This window comes from Aotus nancymaae, unplaced genomic scaffold (assembly GCF_030222135.1).
Source record: "Aotus nancymaae isolate 86718 unplaced genomic scaffold, 86718_ANA_hifiasm-v0.15.2.pri h1tg000011l, whole genome shotgun sequence".
NCBI classification, from domain to species: Eukaryota; Metazoa; Chordata; class Mammalia; order Primates; family Aotidae; genus Aotus; species Aotus nancymaae.
Window position 1 is genome coordinate 58,557,439 of NW_026988422.1, and position 17,319 is coordinate 58,574,757.

The 17,319-nt window shown below is 55.2% G+C and overlaps 1 protein-coding gene across 2 annotated transcripts; it reads right to left on the bottom strand.

Moving 5' to 3' along the window:
- Positions 1–3,109: 3,109 nt before the first annotated feature.
- Positions 3,110–17,116, bottom strand: PGF (placental growth factor). 2 transcript variants are annotated; one of them, XM_012438209.3, is made up of 7 exons: positions 16,934–17,116; positions 15,671–15,713; positions 11,224–11,420; positions 10,096–10,172; positions 7,967–7,996; positions 7,800–7,862; positions 3,110–4,337 (listed from the first exon to the last, which is right to left on the bottom strand). In XM_012438209.3, exons 1-7 carry the CDS (start codon positions 17,006–17,008, stop codon positions 4,310–4,312), a joined length of 513 nt encoding a protein of 170 aa, XP_012293632.1. In that variant the 5' UTR covers positions 17,009–17,116; the 3' UTR covers positions 3,110–4,309. The 2 variants fall into 2 exon arrangements, with proteins under 2 accessions (XP_012293632.1, XP_012293633.1); XM_012438210.3 differs by lacking the exon at positions 7,800–7,862.
- Between the last annotated feature and the right edge of the window lie 203 nt (positions 17,117–17,319).

Here is a 17,319-nt window from a genome sequence, read left to right on the forward strand (position 1 = left end):
AGCAAGACATTTTCTTGTTAATGCATTTGTTGATATGGGTAACTTGCTTATTGAGAAGACTACAGGGTACAAACAAACCAATCTTCTTCGCCTTCCATCACTGACTGCATCTAGATAAACTATGTTAGTTCTCCTTTTCCTGTCCCATAACAGTATCTTGGGCAGATCTTCTACTGGTCCTGTTGCTTTAGCTTATTAAAGGCCTAGCCCCATCTAGGCTGGTCCATCTCACTGAAGACTAACCTTTTCCCTCCCCGAGGCAGGGCCTGGATTTGGCCCAGGGGAGTGGGGAGGAGTGTAGTTTGCCCTCGTACCCTCCCTCCTGTCTCTCTCTCTCTCTCCTCTTCCTCCTCCTTTTCTCTCCCTTTTTCTTTCACACAGATGGGGAGGGAGAGCTTTCAGGAAAGTCCCTGTCAGCTGTGGCCATTTCTTCTCTGGCTATGAATGTGCCTGGCATGATGGCATCCAGATGCTAGCTCTCTTGTGGGTTCACCACAGGGCCACCCCGCACCACTGTTCCCTGATGTGAGAGGCCCCTTCAGCTCTATACCTGTCACCCCTTACTCAGCCACTGCACCAACCTCTACCCCACAGCCTATCGACTGTGGGTCTGCACACCTGCAGGCCTCCCTCTTGGGAGGACATGGACAAGACAGCTCTAGGACACTCCCTTTCTGCCATGTCCACCTGACGCATGGGCAACGATCACTGGGTACCCCAAGGAGTACCTGCCCCATCCATCTGTGCCTCTTGAATCCTGCCCTCCCCCAACCTCCCTGCCCAGACAGCACATGAGCTGATCTCAACAGCAAATCCAGCTCCAGGGAAAGGAGAGGAGGGAGCCAGCACCCCAGGACTCCAGTGATCCCATCTCCCTCTCCCTTCCCCTTTCCTGGTCTTCTGCTTATGGAGACTGAAGAAGGGGGTGCTGGGAGATTTGAGGGCATAGCAGAATTGCTTCAACCATCTCTTAATAAATCCTCTAGGCAACTGTGCCCAGTTCCAAATGGTTCCTTTGTTTTGAATATGGGGTATTCAGGGCCCTTTTTCCTTAGCTCTGAGTCTGGCCACCAATTGAGCAGCAGAAAAGGCCCAGCCAGCACTCTTTGGCACTTGAACGTGGACTGTCTCTCCCCTCGCATGTGGGATCCAAGAGGGCGGGGTCCTGTGTGTTTGTCCCCACTGGATCGTCAATGCCTAGTCAGTGTCTAGGACATAGAGGGTGCTCCACAGATAGATGACAAGCAAATGGAAAGGGCCCTTTAGGACCTAAATGGCTGGAACAGCTGCCAAAACAGCCAAGTGGGCCAGCTGGCTCCTTCCTACCTGTTCCTGCTGTGAGGCCCCTGCCCATGGATGTGGAGTTTTGCTTCTGCCTCCAGGAGCTTTTCTGGTTTCTGTCTTGCTCTCTACAGGAGTCACTGGCCTGAGTTGAGAGGCTGCCTGCCATGTGGGTGACCTCATGGAGCCAAAAGCCTGGAAGATGCTACCAGGCCTGGGTTGGGGTCTTCAGGGCTGAGCTAGAGGCCTGGGCAATGGGAGGGGATGGGTGTTCTCAGCTCACAGTGGGTCAAAGGCAATGGCTCAGAACAGCTGCAGCCAAAGAGAGGAAAAGCAGGAGAGGAAGTGCATTTCTTTGGCGAAGTATGTCTCCTGGGGCTGACCCACACCCATTTGTGACCACAGCCAGAAGCACATTCTGACCAGCGTGTCCTGCAGGCGCCCCAAGCCTCAGTGAACAGGGCACTAAGGACAGCTGCCTCAGCAAGGCCACCCCAGTCTGCTGGACATCCCGGTTCCCCTTCAAGCCCCAGGCAGGCCCCTGTCCCCCTGGCTCCCTGTGAGTTTCTCCTGAGCAGCTTCAAATGAGAAAGTGAGGCTGAGGAGAAAATGGAGGAACTTCTCTTTCCTCAATACATACAACATCAAAGATACATACACAGACACACACACACACACACACACCCCTTGCAGGTCAGAAGCAGATGGGAGTTTGGTAAATGGTTTGGATTAAAAAAAATAGGCCTGACATAGTGGCTCACACCTGTCATCCCAGCACTTTGGGAGGCTGAGGCGGGCAGATCACAATGTCAGGAGTTCAAGACCAGCCTGGCCATCATGGTGAAATCCCGACCCTACTAAAAATACAAAAATTAGCCAGGTGTGGTGGCGGGTGCCTGTAATCCCAGCTACTCAGGAAGCTGAGGCAGGAGAATTGCTTGAATCTGGGAGGTGGAGGTTGCAGTGAGCTGAGATTGTGCCACTGCACTCCAGCCTGGGCGACAGAGCAAGACTCTGTTTCAAGAAAATATCTTAAAAAAAAAAAAAAAAGGAAGATTTTTTTTCATGCCAAAGTACTGGGGAGGAAGACAGAAGGAATTGGGGGTAAAAGGCAAAGAAACCAGGGCAGCATCTGCTGGTCCCTGTGTCCATGCAGCGGCCCGAGCAGGCTGGAGATGCTGCCATTCAGCACCCTGAGACACAGCCAGGATGTCTCCCAGGAGGACTGGAGGAGTTTCACTCTTGGTGCTGTTAAAAAGTGGCACCTCCTCAACTTTGGAACCAAAACTACGTCTTGGGAGCTCCTCGTTAGGGGAGGGGCGACCCCAGGGTACTGTAGGAGCAGGCTGGATGACCCCCAGGGCAGCCTCGAAGTGGCCTCTATAGGAACAGTCTCAATGACCACCCAGGGCCACTGAGACTTAAGCCTGGGCCCCACTAGAAAGGTGCAAAGCCAGAAGAGCCATCTAGCCAGGTTCTCAGGTCAGAGATGAAACGCGGAGGCAGAGGGAAGCCCAGTGTCACTTGGTGAGTTACAAAGCCAGGCCTCTGACCCTCGCTTCTGTGCTCTTGACTCTCCATCAGCCATTTCACCTTCTTGGGCCTCAGTGTCCTCAGCTGTCAAAAGGAGGAAGGAAAGAGAAAGCTAACATGTTGTCATGAGCTGTGACATGCCCTTTTGTCGCCAGAGCGAGGCTTTTGAGATAAGGAAACTGAGCCTCGGAGAAGGTGCTATGCTCTTCCTGTTATGCCCCCATCCCTGGGTCTGCCCTGCTTCCGTTTCTGGCTGACGCTCACCGCCTGGGCAGACACCCCCGCAGATCAGCCATTTCCACACTAGAATACTTTATTCAAGAGAATCTGGCTTGGCAGTCAGATGGCCCTGCAGGGGCAGCTTGTGGGAGTACCAGGGCCCTCGGGGAACCTGCTCCCCTGCCACCGCCTTCAGCTGGGACACACAGCCTCCTCTCTTGGTGAACTCATCCCCATTGGCTGGGCTGCTCCTCATCCAGGCAGCTCTTTGTCCGACCTGGGGCCCACTCTGCACATGTCTCTCTTTTTTATTTTTTTGAGACGGAGTTTCGCTCTTGTTGCCCAGGCTGGAGTGCGAAGGTGTGATCTTGGCTCACCTTGAGCTCTGCCTCCTGGGTTCAAGCGATTCTCCTGCCTCAGCCTCCCAAGTAGCTGGGATTACAGGCACGCACCACCACGCCTGGCTAATTTTTTGTATTTTTAGTAGAGACAGGGTTTCTCCACATTGGTCAGGCTGGTTTCGAACTCCTGACCTCTTGATCCGCCCATCTCAGCCTCCCAAAGTGCTGGGATTACAGGTGTGAGCCACTGTGCCCGGCCTTGCACATGTCTCTTAGAGGGGGCAGGATGGTGGTACCTTGTCCGGAAAAAACAATGTCCCAGCACAAGTAGGTGTCAAAGTGTGAGGGGAGATCACGGGGGACAAGGAGTGGCAAAAGCCCCCAGGCAACCACGGTTCTCCAGAGCTAAACGTTCCGATCTTCAGGGTGAAGAGCTACTGCCAAGAAGAGGGGGAAGTGGCTGGATCCCCTCTGACCAATGCCCGCCTTCCCACCAGCCAGGCAGTGGTGGCCCCAGCAGGCTCCTCATTCCTTCTTTGGACAGGAGCTCCGAAAGCAAAGGCTGCTTGTCTGTGCAGAGCCCGAGGCCCAAGAACAGGAAGCAGGGCCCCATTCTCTCCTTCTCCAGGCCCCTGGAGACCCCCAGGGCCTCTGGGGCCTAGCTTGCCCATCACAAGGCAACATGTCTTGCTTCTTCCCAAGTGGAAGCTCCCAAGGGTCTGTGGCTGGCTTCTCTCTTTCTCTCACGTTGTTGAAGGCACTGAATTCCTGAGGGTCCCGTCCCTCCCTGCCCCTCGTCTTGGAGGGAGCGAGGTATTCAGCAGGGAAACAGTTGGCTAATAAATAGAGGGCAGGTACCAGCAGGAGGTCACTGAGAGTGTGACGATAATAAATACACGAGCCAGGTGCGGGGTCTCTCTCCTCCAATGGGCCCGTTACCTCCGGGGAACAGCATCACCGCACCTGCCAGAGACCAAACACAGATGGGCGGGCATCAGCACGCTGCGGAGGGCACGGTCTCCTCCCACGGAGGAGGGGGCAGGCCCCGAGGAGGAGCTGGGACAGGGAGCACGGGGAGGGTGCAGCGCTCCTGGGTCCCTGCTTGCCTCAAGTTGAGAAGCTGGGAGCTACCCTTCACCAAGCACTTACCCAGGTGCCCAGCCCTGTGCCAAGCACCATCTTCTTTACCCTCAACAACCTTCCATGAGGAAGGCACCCTGATTATTCTTTTGAAGATAAGGAAACTGAGGCCCAGAGAGGGGAAGAAGCTTGCCTATGGTCACATGGCCAGTCGGTGACAGAGCCACATTTGAACCTCATCACACTTCAGGCAATCATGCCTCCGATTACCCTAAGACAGCAGTCTTCAAACAGGGGAGCAGGTTCCGCTAGATGCACGTGAAGACTCAGTATTGACAGTTTTAAAGAAATCCATTTTCAGCCTCCAGGTCTACATTGCCTTAAAATCATTTTTGTGAGACAGTGGCTGAGATCTGCTTCTCTGGCCACAATGCTTTTCTCCTTTTTTTTTTTTTAGACAGAGTCTTGCTCCATCACCCAGGCTGGAGCACAGTGGCACAATGTCCGCTCACTGCAACCTCTGCCTCCTGGGTTCAACCATTTTTCCTGTCTCAGCCTCCCGAGTAGCTAGGATTACCAGCGTACGCCACCACACCAGGCTAATTTTTATATTTTTAGTAGAGATGGTGTTTCACCTTGTTGGTCAGACTGGTCTTGAACTCCTGACCTCAGTTGATCCACCCACCTCGGCCTCCCAAAGTGTTGGGATTACAGGCGTGAGCCACTGTGCCCGGCCACTTTTCTCCCTTTTGAAAGGAACACATCTTGCTCATTCTAAATCCTCATAAAGTGCTTTGCTGCCAGGTAAAAGTATTCTGGGGACATGAGAAAAAGTTCAATTTGAGATATTGGTATAGCTCTTGAGAAAGAAAATATGGCTAATGACTGGGTAACCAAGGCTTTCAACAAAATTGAAGAACAACTTAAAAGAATTGTCAGCCAGGATATCATGAGAAGTAATTTTTTCTTAGCAAAGCACCTTGAGATTTCTGGCAAATAACTTGGAAGGAGTTCAAGTCACTGAGTGACATCTAGTCTCATTTACTTATTTATGTGAACATGGTTTCTCAACCTTCTCATCAATAAAAAATGATAAACAGGAATGAAATGAATGCAGACTCTGGTCTCAGTCTGGCAGGAAGTAACATTCATTAATGGATTCATTCACTAATTGAAACAAGCGAGTCACATCTATCTCGTTGAGATGCATTCCCAGTAAAATTGATAGTACTTTTATGTTGAACATTTATTAAAATAGGACATATTTGTGCTGTTTTAACCAAATGGTGCTACTAAGAATTATCTCGATAATTTATTCGAGGAGAAAAATTTAATTTAGGTTTGTACTCACAGGAAATTTAAAATGATTCAAACTCATATATCATTTTTTGTGGCAGATAAATATGACAAGGTAATCAATAAAAGACTTCTGAAAATTAAAAGTACTGTTACACTAGGCTGAAATTCTGGGGGGCAGGGAGTGAAATGGAAATGTAAGCTCCAGGGAGAAAGTAACAATGTAAATATATAATTATGAAAGAAGGTGTATTTTTTTTGCTTGTTCATTTTTTTAAAAGTAGATGATGGTAATAGGATGGCATATTTCATAGGATACATCTCAAGAGTGTATTACATAATAGCTTTATATTAAAATATCAGTATTTCTAATATGCCAGAAATTATATCCTTTGTAATGACATTTTTTTTTTTTTTTAAGACAGGGTCTTGCTCTGTCACCCAGGCTGAAGTGCAGTGGTTCGATCTTGGCTCACTGCAGCCTTGACCTCCCAGGCTCAGGTGATCCTCCCACCTCAGCCTCCTGAGTAGTTGGGACTATAGGCACACAGTACCATGTCCAGCTAGTTTTTGTATTTATTTGTAGAGACGAGGTTTCACCATGTTGCCCAGGCTGGTCTTGAACTCCCGGCCTCAAGAGATCTGCTCACCTTGGCCTCCCAAAATGCTGGGATTACACGCATGAGCTACTGAGCCTGGGTTGACTTATAATTCTGATGAAAATGTTCAACGTCAACTTAAAAACGTGCAAGGGAGCACATGGGCTTTTGGAATTCTTTTTTTTTTTTGAGATGGAGTCTCCCTCTGTTGCTCGGGCTGGAGTGCAATGGCGCGATCTCGGCTCAATACAACCTCCGCCTCCAGGGTTCAAGAGATTTATCTGCCTCAGCCTTCCATGTAGCTGGGATTAGAGGCAGGCGCCACCATGCCTGGCTAATTTTGTAGTTTTAGTAGAGATGGGGTTGCACCACGTTGGTCAGGCTGGTCTTGAACTCCTGACCTCAAGTGATTCACCTACCTGGGCCTCCCAAAGTGCTGGGATTACAGGCGTGAGCCACCGCGCCTGGCCACTGTTGAAATTCTTTCAGGAGATTCCCAAGTGAAATGTCTGAAGACCACTGCTTTGGGAAATGGAGCTGTAGGACACTTTCTGCCTCAGCTGCTGGCTGGTAATGCGGCCCTGAATGGACTTCACTGCCAGCTCCTGCCCCAAATCGCTACATGGGCCCAAAGAAGAGATGTGGGCATAAACCCTAGGGGGCCACATTCCCCAGGATCCCTGTCTCCATGGAGTGGGGCTCATGGGGTCAAGACTTGGGTCAACTCCACTCCACGGCACAAAATGACTTCCTGGGGTCGTGTACGAGGAAGAGACATAGCCCCTGAAGGAGGGCCACTGTGTGACTGCTTTACTGTGCACGTGAAATATTTTCTTTTTTCTATTTACACTCACAGATCTGGGTTTTCGCTCCTCTAATCCTTCTCTCCCAGCCACACTTAGGCCTGGGGCTCCAGTCTGCTGCCCACCAGGTACCAAGTGGGTTAGAAGAAGCAAGGGGACCCGAAGGCAAAAATATTGGCCTGGGAGCCAGTGGCGAGGGGCACATGTTCCCCAGGGCTGCTAGGAAGTGACCCCAGATAATGTCGCAGCTGATGACAGACTTTTCGTCACTAGAAGGTAAACACTAAAGTGCAGGAACTCTGTTTGCTCATAGAGATACTTGGCACACAGTAAGTGCTTGGTAAATGTTTGTAGAGTGACTGAATGTTTGCTGGACCTCCTGCCCTTCATTTGACACAGAGAAAAGCTAGGCTGAGAAAGGTGAAATGGTTCGTTCAAGGTCAATGGAAACCTAGGGCTAAGCTGGGACAAAAACCAAGGTCCTGATGCTTCTGGGGCCCTAGAGTCTTGAGGAGACGCGACTCCTGTTCTGCTCCCAAGACTGGCCTCAGTCCTGCCTCTCCCCCTCCCCGACCTAAGCCTGGCGGCAGGGCGGGGCTCCCCTTGGGCCCAGCCTCCTTGCCATCCCTGGGACCCCGCGCACTCACAGGTGGCAGTCTGTGGGTCTCTGCTTCTCTCTCCTCCTCTTCCCCCTGCCCTTGGGTCTCCTCCTGCAATAAGCCAAAAGCGTCAGGACAAGGTAGCTGGGGGCCCCCATGCTAGGACAGAGGCTGGCAGGCCCGAGATAGCCCCGAGCCCCAGCTAAGCCACTTACCTTTCTGGCTTCATCTTCTCCCGCAGAGGCCTAGGGAAACAGACAGAGAGAGGGGCAGAGGAACGTTAGGAAAGCAGTAAGTGGGGCTCCCTGCCTCCCAGACCTGTCCGCTCCAACATCCCGAGTCCTGGTCCTGCAGCTGACACTGACACCACTAGGGGGTAGCATGGAGCTGGCAAGGGAGAGGTGGCCGGTGCCTCCGGGCTTGGCTCCCACTCCAGGCACGAGAGGGACAAATCAACCTCCTGGGGACCCCTGCCACTTGCTTCTGCACTCCTCAGCCTCTTGACATCAAATCTGGGGTCGTTTCTATCTGTTCTCTGCTGCTTTTCCTTTCTCACTTTGTCCGCTTTTCCCCCTTCCTTCCAGGGTGCATTCTGGGAATTTCCTCAAGGATAAGAGATGATGGCAAGGCAGTGGACCGGCTGCCTGTCAGGGCACAGCCCCCACCCCAACCAGAACAACACGGGGAGTGAGCCATGGGGTGGGAGGCAGGGAGGGAGCATCAGCCCTGAAGTCACCAGGCATGTCCGGTCTCTGCCTCCCAGGGCTGTGGCTGTTAGCCCAGAAGCAAGAAGAAAGGTGTCCCTGTTGCCTGGCCACAGTCTCCCCCTGGGAAACGGCGGGTGGAGGCATGGGGCAGCTTGGTACCAGTCAGCTTTGGGACCAGGGCATGCTGCCCTCGGCTGCTTCCTCCATTGGGAACCAGGGCAAGGTACCAGGGCCTCTTGGGACTGTCTGGTTGTACCTCTTCATATTGGGCAAGTGAGGTTCACACTCTTGGAACCGCAGTCTCTTCATCTGCGTTTTCCCCAGAGAGTGGCTGTCAGAGCAAAGGGGATGTAGAAGGTAGCTTTGGGTCACCACCCAGCATTGTGCCCAGGAGGGTTCATTACGGAGCTATTGTTATATGGCTAAGCTCTGGCTTGGGGCGGGGGCGGAAACAGGCTGAGGCAGGGCCCCCAACACTGTCACGGTGAAGAAGGGCTAGATCCTGGGCTCAGGTCCAAAAGGGGCAGCCATAGCTCTGCCCAGGAGCCAAGGCCAAGCCTGTGGGGCTATTAGAGAGCATGGTCTCGGCCATGAGAGGTAGCCTGAAAAACGAAGGCTTAGGAGCTAGGTCAGGGCTCAGAATCCCTCCTCCCACACTCACTAGCTGTGGTCAGTCATGAAACTATTGAGCCTTGATTTTCTCATCTATAAAATGGGGATGACAATAGCGTCTACCTCCTAGGGTTGTTAGGAGAGCAGGGACCTTGCTCACCACTCCATCCTGAGCATCTAAGACAGTGTCTGGCATGCAGTAGGTGCTCAATAAATGTATGTGACTAAATGAGAAACATTCAAGTGCCTCCTGCGGGCCTAGGCATAGAACAGGTACACAGTAAGTGGTGGTCTTCCCTCCTCCCACCCTGGTTAGGGTTCTGGACTTCTAGTCTGGTGCCTTCATCCATGGCCCAGTGGTGCCAGGAGCAGTGGCTCAGCCCATTCCTCTCTTCCATGAACCTGGTTGGCAGTGCCAGGTCTGTTGCTCCTGCTAACCAATGTTCCAAGTGCCCTGGGCACAAGGCAGCAAGACTGGTGCTAGTCGGAAGCTCTGTGGACTGGGAGGGGCCGTAGTGACAATGCTGTGACATCAAGGAAATCGCAGTGCCATCCTTCATCCGCCCGTTTTCTACCCCAGCCTGTCCCTGCTTCTCAGCCCAGTTTGCCCCTCCTGTGGGTGCACAGCTTAGCCCAGAACTAAGTCCAGACTTGCAATGTCTCTGCCTCCAGGCACTTCTTCCAGAAGCCCGTGGCAGCCGCCTCTCATCCCCAGGGCAGGGGAACGACACGCACCGAGCCCCTGTGAGTCTGGGAGGGATCCACACTCTCTCTTCCCTTGCGGTATCTCAACAGCTGTACCCCAGCTGCTGGGACCAGCTCCCTTGGCAATATTGGCTGGTGGGGGTGCAAAATGAATGGCAGCCACCCCTGGTCCTGCTCTCTTGGTCTCCCTCAGCCTGGAAAAAAGTGCAGCCTGCAGCAGGGATAGGTGGCCTTTGCCTCTGCCCTGGGACCCATCTTTGCTGAGGCTGCCAAGGGCATGCGAGCCTTTCCCTGCTACCCGCCCCACCCCGGAGACCTACCGGCACTCGCAGCGCACGTGCTGAGAGAACGCCAGCTCCACGTAGGACGGCCGGTCCCCAGAGCCGATCTTTAGGAGCTGAAGGAAGAAAGAGTTGATGCCTGGATTGGGGAGTGGCCCATGAGTTCTGGCACTCTCCTCTCTCTCTTTATAAAGAGAACCCGACTCTGTTTCCTGCTAACCTATGGACTACGGCCCTCATTCCACTCTGAGCGTGGGGCAAGCAGCTTTCCCACCTGCATAGGGATCTGAGGGAGGCCCCTGTCCCTCCCTATGCAGGGGAAACTAGCATAGCAATAGCGCAGGAAGGGGGCCCGTGTTCTGGAGTCAGAGACCTGTGTTCAGATCTTGACTCCTTTGCCCACTGAACAAGTGAAATAACATCTCTGAACCTTGAGTTCCCCATCTGTGAAATGGGAATGATGCCCGCCTTGAAGGACTGAATGACATACCACTTGTGGCACACCTAGGACAGTGCTTGGTATTACTCAGTAAGTGCTCAATAAACCACTGCGTGCGTGACATGTTAATTGTGCTTGCTTGAAAAGGCACCAAATGCTCCTGGTGTAAACGGGGACTTTAATCTAGGCAGATTTCTTTTTTTTTGAGACAGAGTTTTGCTCTTGTTACCCAGGCTGGAGTGCAATGGCGCGATCTCAGCTCACCGCAACCTCCGCCTCCTGGGTTCAGGCAATTCTCCTGCCTCAGCCTCCTGAGTAGCTGGGATTACAGGCACGCACCACCATGCCCAGCTAATTTTTTTGTATTTTTAGTAGAGACGGGGTGTCACCATGTTGACCAGGATGGTCTCAATCTCTTGACCTCGTGATCCACCCGCCTCGGCCTCCCAAAGTGCTGGGATTACAGGCGTGAGCCACCGTGCCCGGCCTTATAGGCAGATTTCTTTCCAGCTTTAACTAGACACCCCGAGTCTTGGGATGGGGCTCAGCGTGAAGCTGAGAAAGCTGGTGAGTGGGCTCGGAGCCATCAGGGGGTTCAGGGTCTGGGGTAGTAGGAGCACTGGCCTGGGAATCAGGTTCCAGTCCTGGGACCTTGGCCTCTCTCCTTCCCTCTCCAGGTCTCTTCCAGGGGCAGATTCAGTGGCCCCCTGGGCAGGGTGTGGACCTACCTGCATGGTAACGTTGACCGTCTCCACCGGTACACAGTGCAGGTTCTCATCGCCACAGCAGCCAGTGCAGCGCAGCAGGGAGACGCAGGATGGGCTGAACATGTGCTCCACCTCACTGGGGTACTCGGACACGATGTCCACCAGCCTCTCCAGTGCCCGGCAGTAGCTGCGGCCCCACACTTCCTGGAAGGGCACCACTGCAAGGAGGCAGGGAGGCTGGGTCAGGCCAGCAGAGATCTGCCCCTTGAAGCCCCAGACTTGGCTCCCCAGGCCCTGCTGGCCTTCCAGGTTCAGCCCCTAGCCCCATCTGAGTTCCCTCGACTCTGAACTTCTGATGTGATCCCTCCGGAATGCCTGTGGGCCCCTCAGCTCATCTGCTGGATGGAAATACCCAAGGAACAGAATCTCTCAAGGCCCAAGCTCTGTTCTGTCCTCAGCTCAGGCACCATATCCGCTTTGGCTCCCTGCAGCTTCAAGGAGTGTAGCCCCGGAAGCTGCCCAGGCCCTCTCAATCTTTCTCAAGCCCCACCCGGTAATTCCTCCACCTTGGAGAACTTGCAGGAAACAGTGATTTCTGGAGTCACGCAGGGAGGGTTGGCCTTCCCTATTCCTTTGCTCAAACACCTTCCATGGCTCCCTCATTTCCTGCCCCACTCTGCCAGCTCCTCTGCCTGGTGACCAAGACTACATCCAGCAATGTGGCCCGACCCTCCTCTCCATTTAGTCCAAGCGGCGCTCCCACTGAGTCACTGTAGCACCACATCCATTCCCAGCTCTGGGCTTGTGCACTCTGCAGCCCCTACAGCTGCTGTTCTTTCTCCTCCTCTCATTTCTATCCAGAAAAGCCCACCCTCCATTTTCCAAGGCCCGCCTCTCCAGCTCCTCTCTGAAACCTTCCCCAGCTGTTCCAGTGTGCACAGATGAGCCTCTTTTGAGCACCGCTTGGCCCCGAGGGGTTGCCTTATCTCCGTCATTGGTGGCTCTTATCTCCTTTACAACCAGCTGGAGGCTCTATGAGGACAGAGATGGATGCTCCGGTAAACACAGGCTAAGTCATTCCTGGTTGATTAGATGACAATTCACTGAGGGTCATCTGGGACATCCCTGACCCCCATGATGTCCTGGGGATTGTGAATAGGATCTTTTGGGGGCTGATCTCGAATCCCTCAAAAGATGCTGCTCTTTCAGGGGAAGGCCTGGGGTCAGGCTCCAAATGGTGGCTCACAGGGAGAGTGGCCAGAGTCAGAGACCTGGCTTCCAGTCCTGGCCCTACACTGGCTGTGTGATCTTGGGGAGATCACTTAACCTTTCTGGGTAGATCAGTTTCCTCGGCTAGGGAAAAAGAAGGTTGGGAATAAATGGTTGCTATGTATGGTCTTTCACAGACCAGCTGCCTGTAAATCAGTGCCTGCAACCCAGCCCAGCCCCGAGAGCATGGACAGAGAAACAGCCCGGGCCTGGGTCATCCTTCTCTGCATCTGATGGTCATTGTCAGCTGGTGGGGAAGAATGGGGAGCTGGCTCACCGGGGGCCCTTCAGCCTCCCCATGGAACAATAGCCTCTCCCAGCAACCCCTCACATCTTCCATGCCTCTGCCTAGGAGGCAGAAGGGGCCAAAGTCCATTCTGCTGAGCCTGTGAGGACATGAGCCTCCTGGTAATCTCAGAAGAAAAATAAACTTCAGTCCTAGCAGAGGCCCTGGGGAAAGCCTGCAAGCTGGTGGAAAATACCCAGAGGTGATGTGTCCTCTTGGAGGACAATAAATGGTGCTTATCTGCTTGTCTGTTCTCCACTCTGCCTTGCTCTGCTCAGAGGACACGAGGGCTGGGCTAGGGGCTGACAGTGGGGGGAATCCGTAGGCCTCCCCTGACTCTACCTCTCCACGCCACTGGATACTGACCTGGAACCCACTGGGAAACAAGGCCTCTCTCCCCAAAGGCGCCCAAAGTGCAGGGAAGCCTGCCTTCGCAATCCAGGGTCAGAGAGCACCTCCCTATCACCAGCTCCTTGAGCTGTGTGTTTAGTTTAAAATCTTCATGAGCGCTACGTGACTCTGAACGTTTAATCTCCACCTTGGAAAACATAAATAACAGCTGAGGAATAACGAGCTGCGAAAGCACCACAGAAGAGTCGGGTTCCTGCCCTGGCTCCAGTCATCAGGGAGGGGACAGCAGCAGAGAAGGGGCACCCCGGCCCCCTCCCATCCTGCGAACAGACGCCCACCCAGCTGGACTGTGGGGCCATGGCCACCTTTGGCAGAGCTGGCTGGGCCCCGGCGGCAGAAGAAGGGATTTCCTTTCCTCACTCCACATCCCACCATGCAGGCTTGGGGCCCTGAAGCCCTGGAATCTGCCACTTTCCAGGCCGTGACCGAACCGTGTTGGGGGAGGGCAGAGAAGGAGGTGGGCTGGAGCCTGGTTTACCTGGCAGCCACCAGGAAAGAGGGCAGTTCATCCCAAGGCCCCATATGGGTGTGTGGGAGAAACAAAAGGTCTGGGTAAGGGGCCGGGCTGAGGGAGTGCGGCCACCGTTCCCAGATGTGTCCCTCAGGAAAGAGCTCTGCTCAGTTGTCCCTGTCCCCGGGAGCACTTCCGCTGGCCCCAGACCTGCTCCAGATGGGGGTGAGGGTGAGAGCAACGGGAAGCTATGGCCCCCTCAGGCACTGCCAGGGCTGGGTGGTCCCTCAGGGCTCCCTGGGGCCACGAGTGGGCCCTCAGCTCTCTCGCCAGCCGTGTGGGTGAGCCTCCCACCTGCCTACCTACCGCCTGGGATGGGGGATACCCAAGAAGGGACATGCTTCATCCTGAGAGCAAGTTTCTGTGGAGGGCACTGGGGAGGGGCCACAGGGCTGGGCAGAGCCACTGGTCACCAGCCCAAGTCCACAGGTGTCCTCTCCATGGTCCCTGGCAGGGCACACAGACAGCCTGCCACAAGGGACACCCTGCTCATGCCCGCTCAGCCACGGAGCTATTGGGAGAACTTGGTTCTGCCACTCTCAGACACGAGGAGTGTCTGAGGCTTGGGGCGACCCCCAGGGCCTCTCTGAGCCTCAGGTCCTGCATCTGCAAAACATGGAGTACAGCGCCTTCCTACTCACAGCCTGCTGTCAGGACAGAAGGACAGAAAATGTCCAGCAGTTACCCTGAATAGTAACAATCAACGCCCACGGCTGGCCATGCTGTCTCTTGCTCTGGACGGGATGACATTTTCAGATTTTGAGAGCTGGGCTGCAAAGCTCACTGTGCTTCTCCTGGTCAGAATGCAGCCTCCCTGACTGACGAGTGTGACAGGAGAGAGGACCTAACGAATCTACACTTCCAGGCTTCCTCGCCTTGAATCCTGGGTGGTATGTACACCCATTTCTCCTCCCTGGAGTCAGAGAACAGGTCCCTTTTCCAATCTTGGAAAAAGAAGAAACCACAGACATCACATAGTCTAAGGCTCCCATTTTACAAATGAGGAAACTGGGCATCTACGGTAGCTGTGGCCTGACCTACAGCAAAAGCACTGAAAAGGGCATGGTGTGGAGGTAGGGGATGGGTCCTTCCCCAAATCCCAAGGAGCAGAATATTGTGCCGATTCCAGAGACACAGCAAGGGAGGCACCAGTGAAGTCAAGGGCAGCTGCCTCCTCGACCTGCTCAGGGGTCTAGGGGCCTGAGCCTTAGGTGTCAGAGGATGGCCAGGCCCAGGAGAGGCTGGCTGCCACACAGGCAGGCCAGCAGAGGGTGTTCCCAGCACGCAGATGGCTATCACGCGTGTGTGTGTGCATGTCCCTACACGCCCCCTCTCCCACGGCACATGGGGAACCTCAGAGGTGGTGTGTGGCCGCTCTGCACGTCTTAGCGAGGCAGGAAGGGAGGAGCGAGGCAGGGGGCCTGGCATGGGCCTCCTGCCTTCTGCACGTATGTCTCTTTGGCAAACGTCTCGTTGCACTTTGAAGATTCCCTCTTGATGCAACTAGGGCAGGGAGTGGAGGGGCCAGGGAGGGCGCGACTCATGTTCTGTCTGTTTATAATCAATGGAAAAGCATGGTCAGATCCCAGCAGTTCCACCAGGGCTGGGCTGCTGGGGAGGGCCCCTCCCGTGTCCCTGATCCTCTTGACTGCCCACTGCATCCAGCTCCCAGATCCCATTCTGGCCTCTGGCACTCACTGCCCACCCTGTCCTCCAAGACCCCATCCATACCCTGAAATCATGCTGGGGAAGGGCTCTGAGCCCGCTGGATGAACGCTGTCTATCCTGGCCCCAGCCCCACGCTCTGTATGCTGGTGACCCCGGCCTATACCTCTCCAGTGTCTGGGCCAATGTTATCAGCCAGGATGTCTAGCTTGTAAGCTCTCCCCAACTTTTATCAACCTGCACCCACACTTCATGCCACACCTGGCTTTAGAGGAAGGAAGAGAGAGGCTTGGGGAGCACGCATACCCCGAATCTGGCCAGCTTACCTTCCACCTCTGACGAGCCATTCCCAGCAGACAAGGCCCATTGCTGTGGACAGAAAGGTGCAGAGATGAGCCGGGAACACCTTGGGGCTCTGCACTCTTGAGCCAAGTGTGATGGCAAGAAGCTAGAGGCCCCTCTGGGTTCCTTCCCACTTGCTGCAGGTGCTCCGCCCTGTCTCAGGGCAGCTTGAGTACAACTAAAAACCCACTGAGCCCTGGGTAGGTAAGGTCCCACCCCTCTCTAGCCTCGGTTTTCCTCATTTGGGAAAGGATGGAGGCTAGAAGCTTTTAGAGACCCTTGGTCTGTTGTGTCCTCAAGATCTTCCAATCCTGCGGGTCTCCCTCCTACCCAGCCCCCAGGCCAACCCTGCTGGGCCCTGCACTGCCCGCCTTGGCTGGGTGCCAGAGCCCAGGGGGAGGTGATCAGCTGGTGGGAGCTGAGGGGCTGGAGCGGGTGGCGCCATGAGCTGGTGCAGCCAGCCGGTAACGTTACACCTCTGGCCAGCCCTGCAGCAGGCAGTCGGGTGGCTGGGCTGCTCGGGCTTCTCAGGGACTGCCTAGCCCACTCCTACTCTTGGGCTGGGGCTAGGGCTGGGGACTCCCAGGGCAGCCGGACAACGCAGTGGGAAGGGAGCTCATTGGCTTTGTCAGGATTTCGCTGCCCAAGCTGGCTCCCAGCCAGACTCACCCGGCTCCTGGGAAAAGGGCCCTGCTCACTTCCCCAGGCCCTGCACTCAGGACCTCCCGCCACCCACCCAGGAGAGAAGACACAGCAGGACCCCTTGTCTCGTCCCTGGCCCACCCAGGAGCCCACAGATCAGTCCTGAGCCCTGCTAGGGGGAGGGCCCAGCCTCCCCACCATCAGCCTCTTCAGCCGGTTCCCCCACCACCCCCACCAGGCCAGGTCAGAGGTCCTGGGGACGCCTGGCTGGCCATGGGGCCTCGACCCTGACCACAAGGCCAGGGACCCGCCTCGGATTAGTGGACAGATGCTTTTAGCAAAGCCACCAAGGCTCCAGGGGCCAGACAGGAAACCTCCCTCCCTCCCTGTGGCTTCCCTGCCCCCACCAAGACAGCCCCCAGGATCTGGGGGACAGCCAGCCTGAGATCTCTTCCCAAAGGAAAGAAGTGCAGCCTGGCCTTTAGGAAGTGTGTGGACATCCTTGGAGTTGCTGCTCTCTGGAGTGGGTCTGTGATTTCAGAGTCCCCTTGCAGTGCTGGGGTGGGGAGATCAGGGGAGCCGGGCTAGGTGGGGGTAGCTCTTACCTGGGGGGGCACAGCAGGCAGCGCCAGTCCGGCCAGGAGCTGCAGGAAGCAAGGGAATAGCCTCATGGCCGGCATCTTATCAGACGTCCCGAGCCAGGGGGCTCCGAGGGAAAACCACCACGCTCATCCCCCGGGGAGCCCCTGGCACAGGACGAGAAGAGCTGAGTAGGGGGCTGGATGCCCCCCTCACTGCTGCCCCGAGGCCCTGGCCGGTGGTTCCAGCATCTTCTGAAAGCCGGGGAGAGTCGGAAGCCCGCAGGTAAGGCTGTGGCTGGGGAACCCGACGGGGAGCGGCCCGGCGGGGCGGGGCGCCAAGGGGCAGGCGGGTCCCGGGGAGGATCCGTCGGGCGCCCAGTGCCACCCCAGGTCCTCCCGTGGCTGGGGCC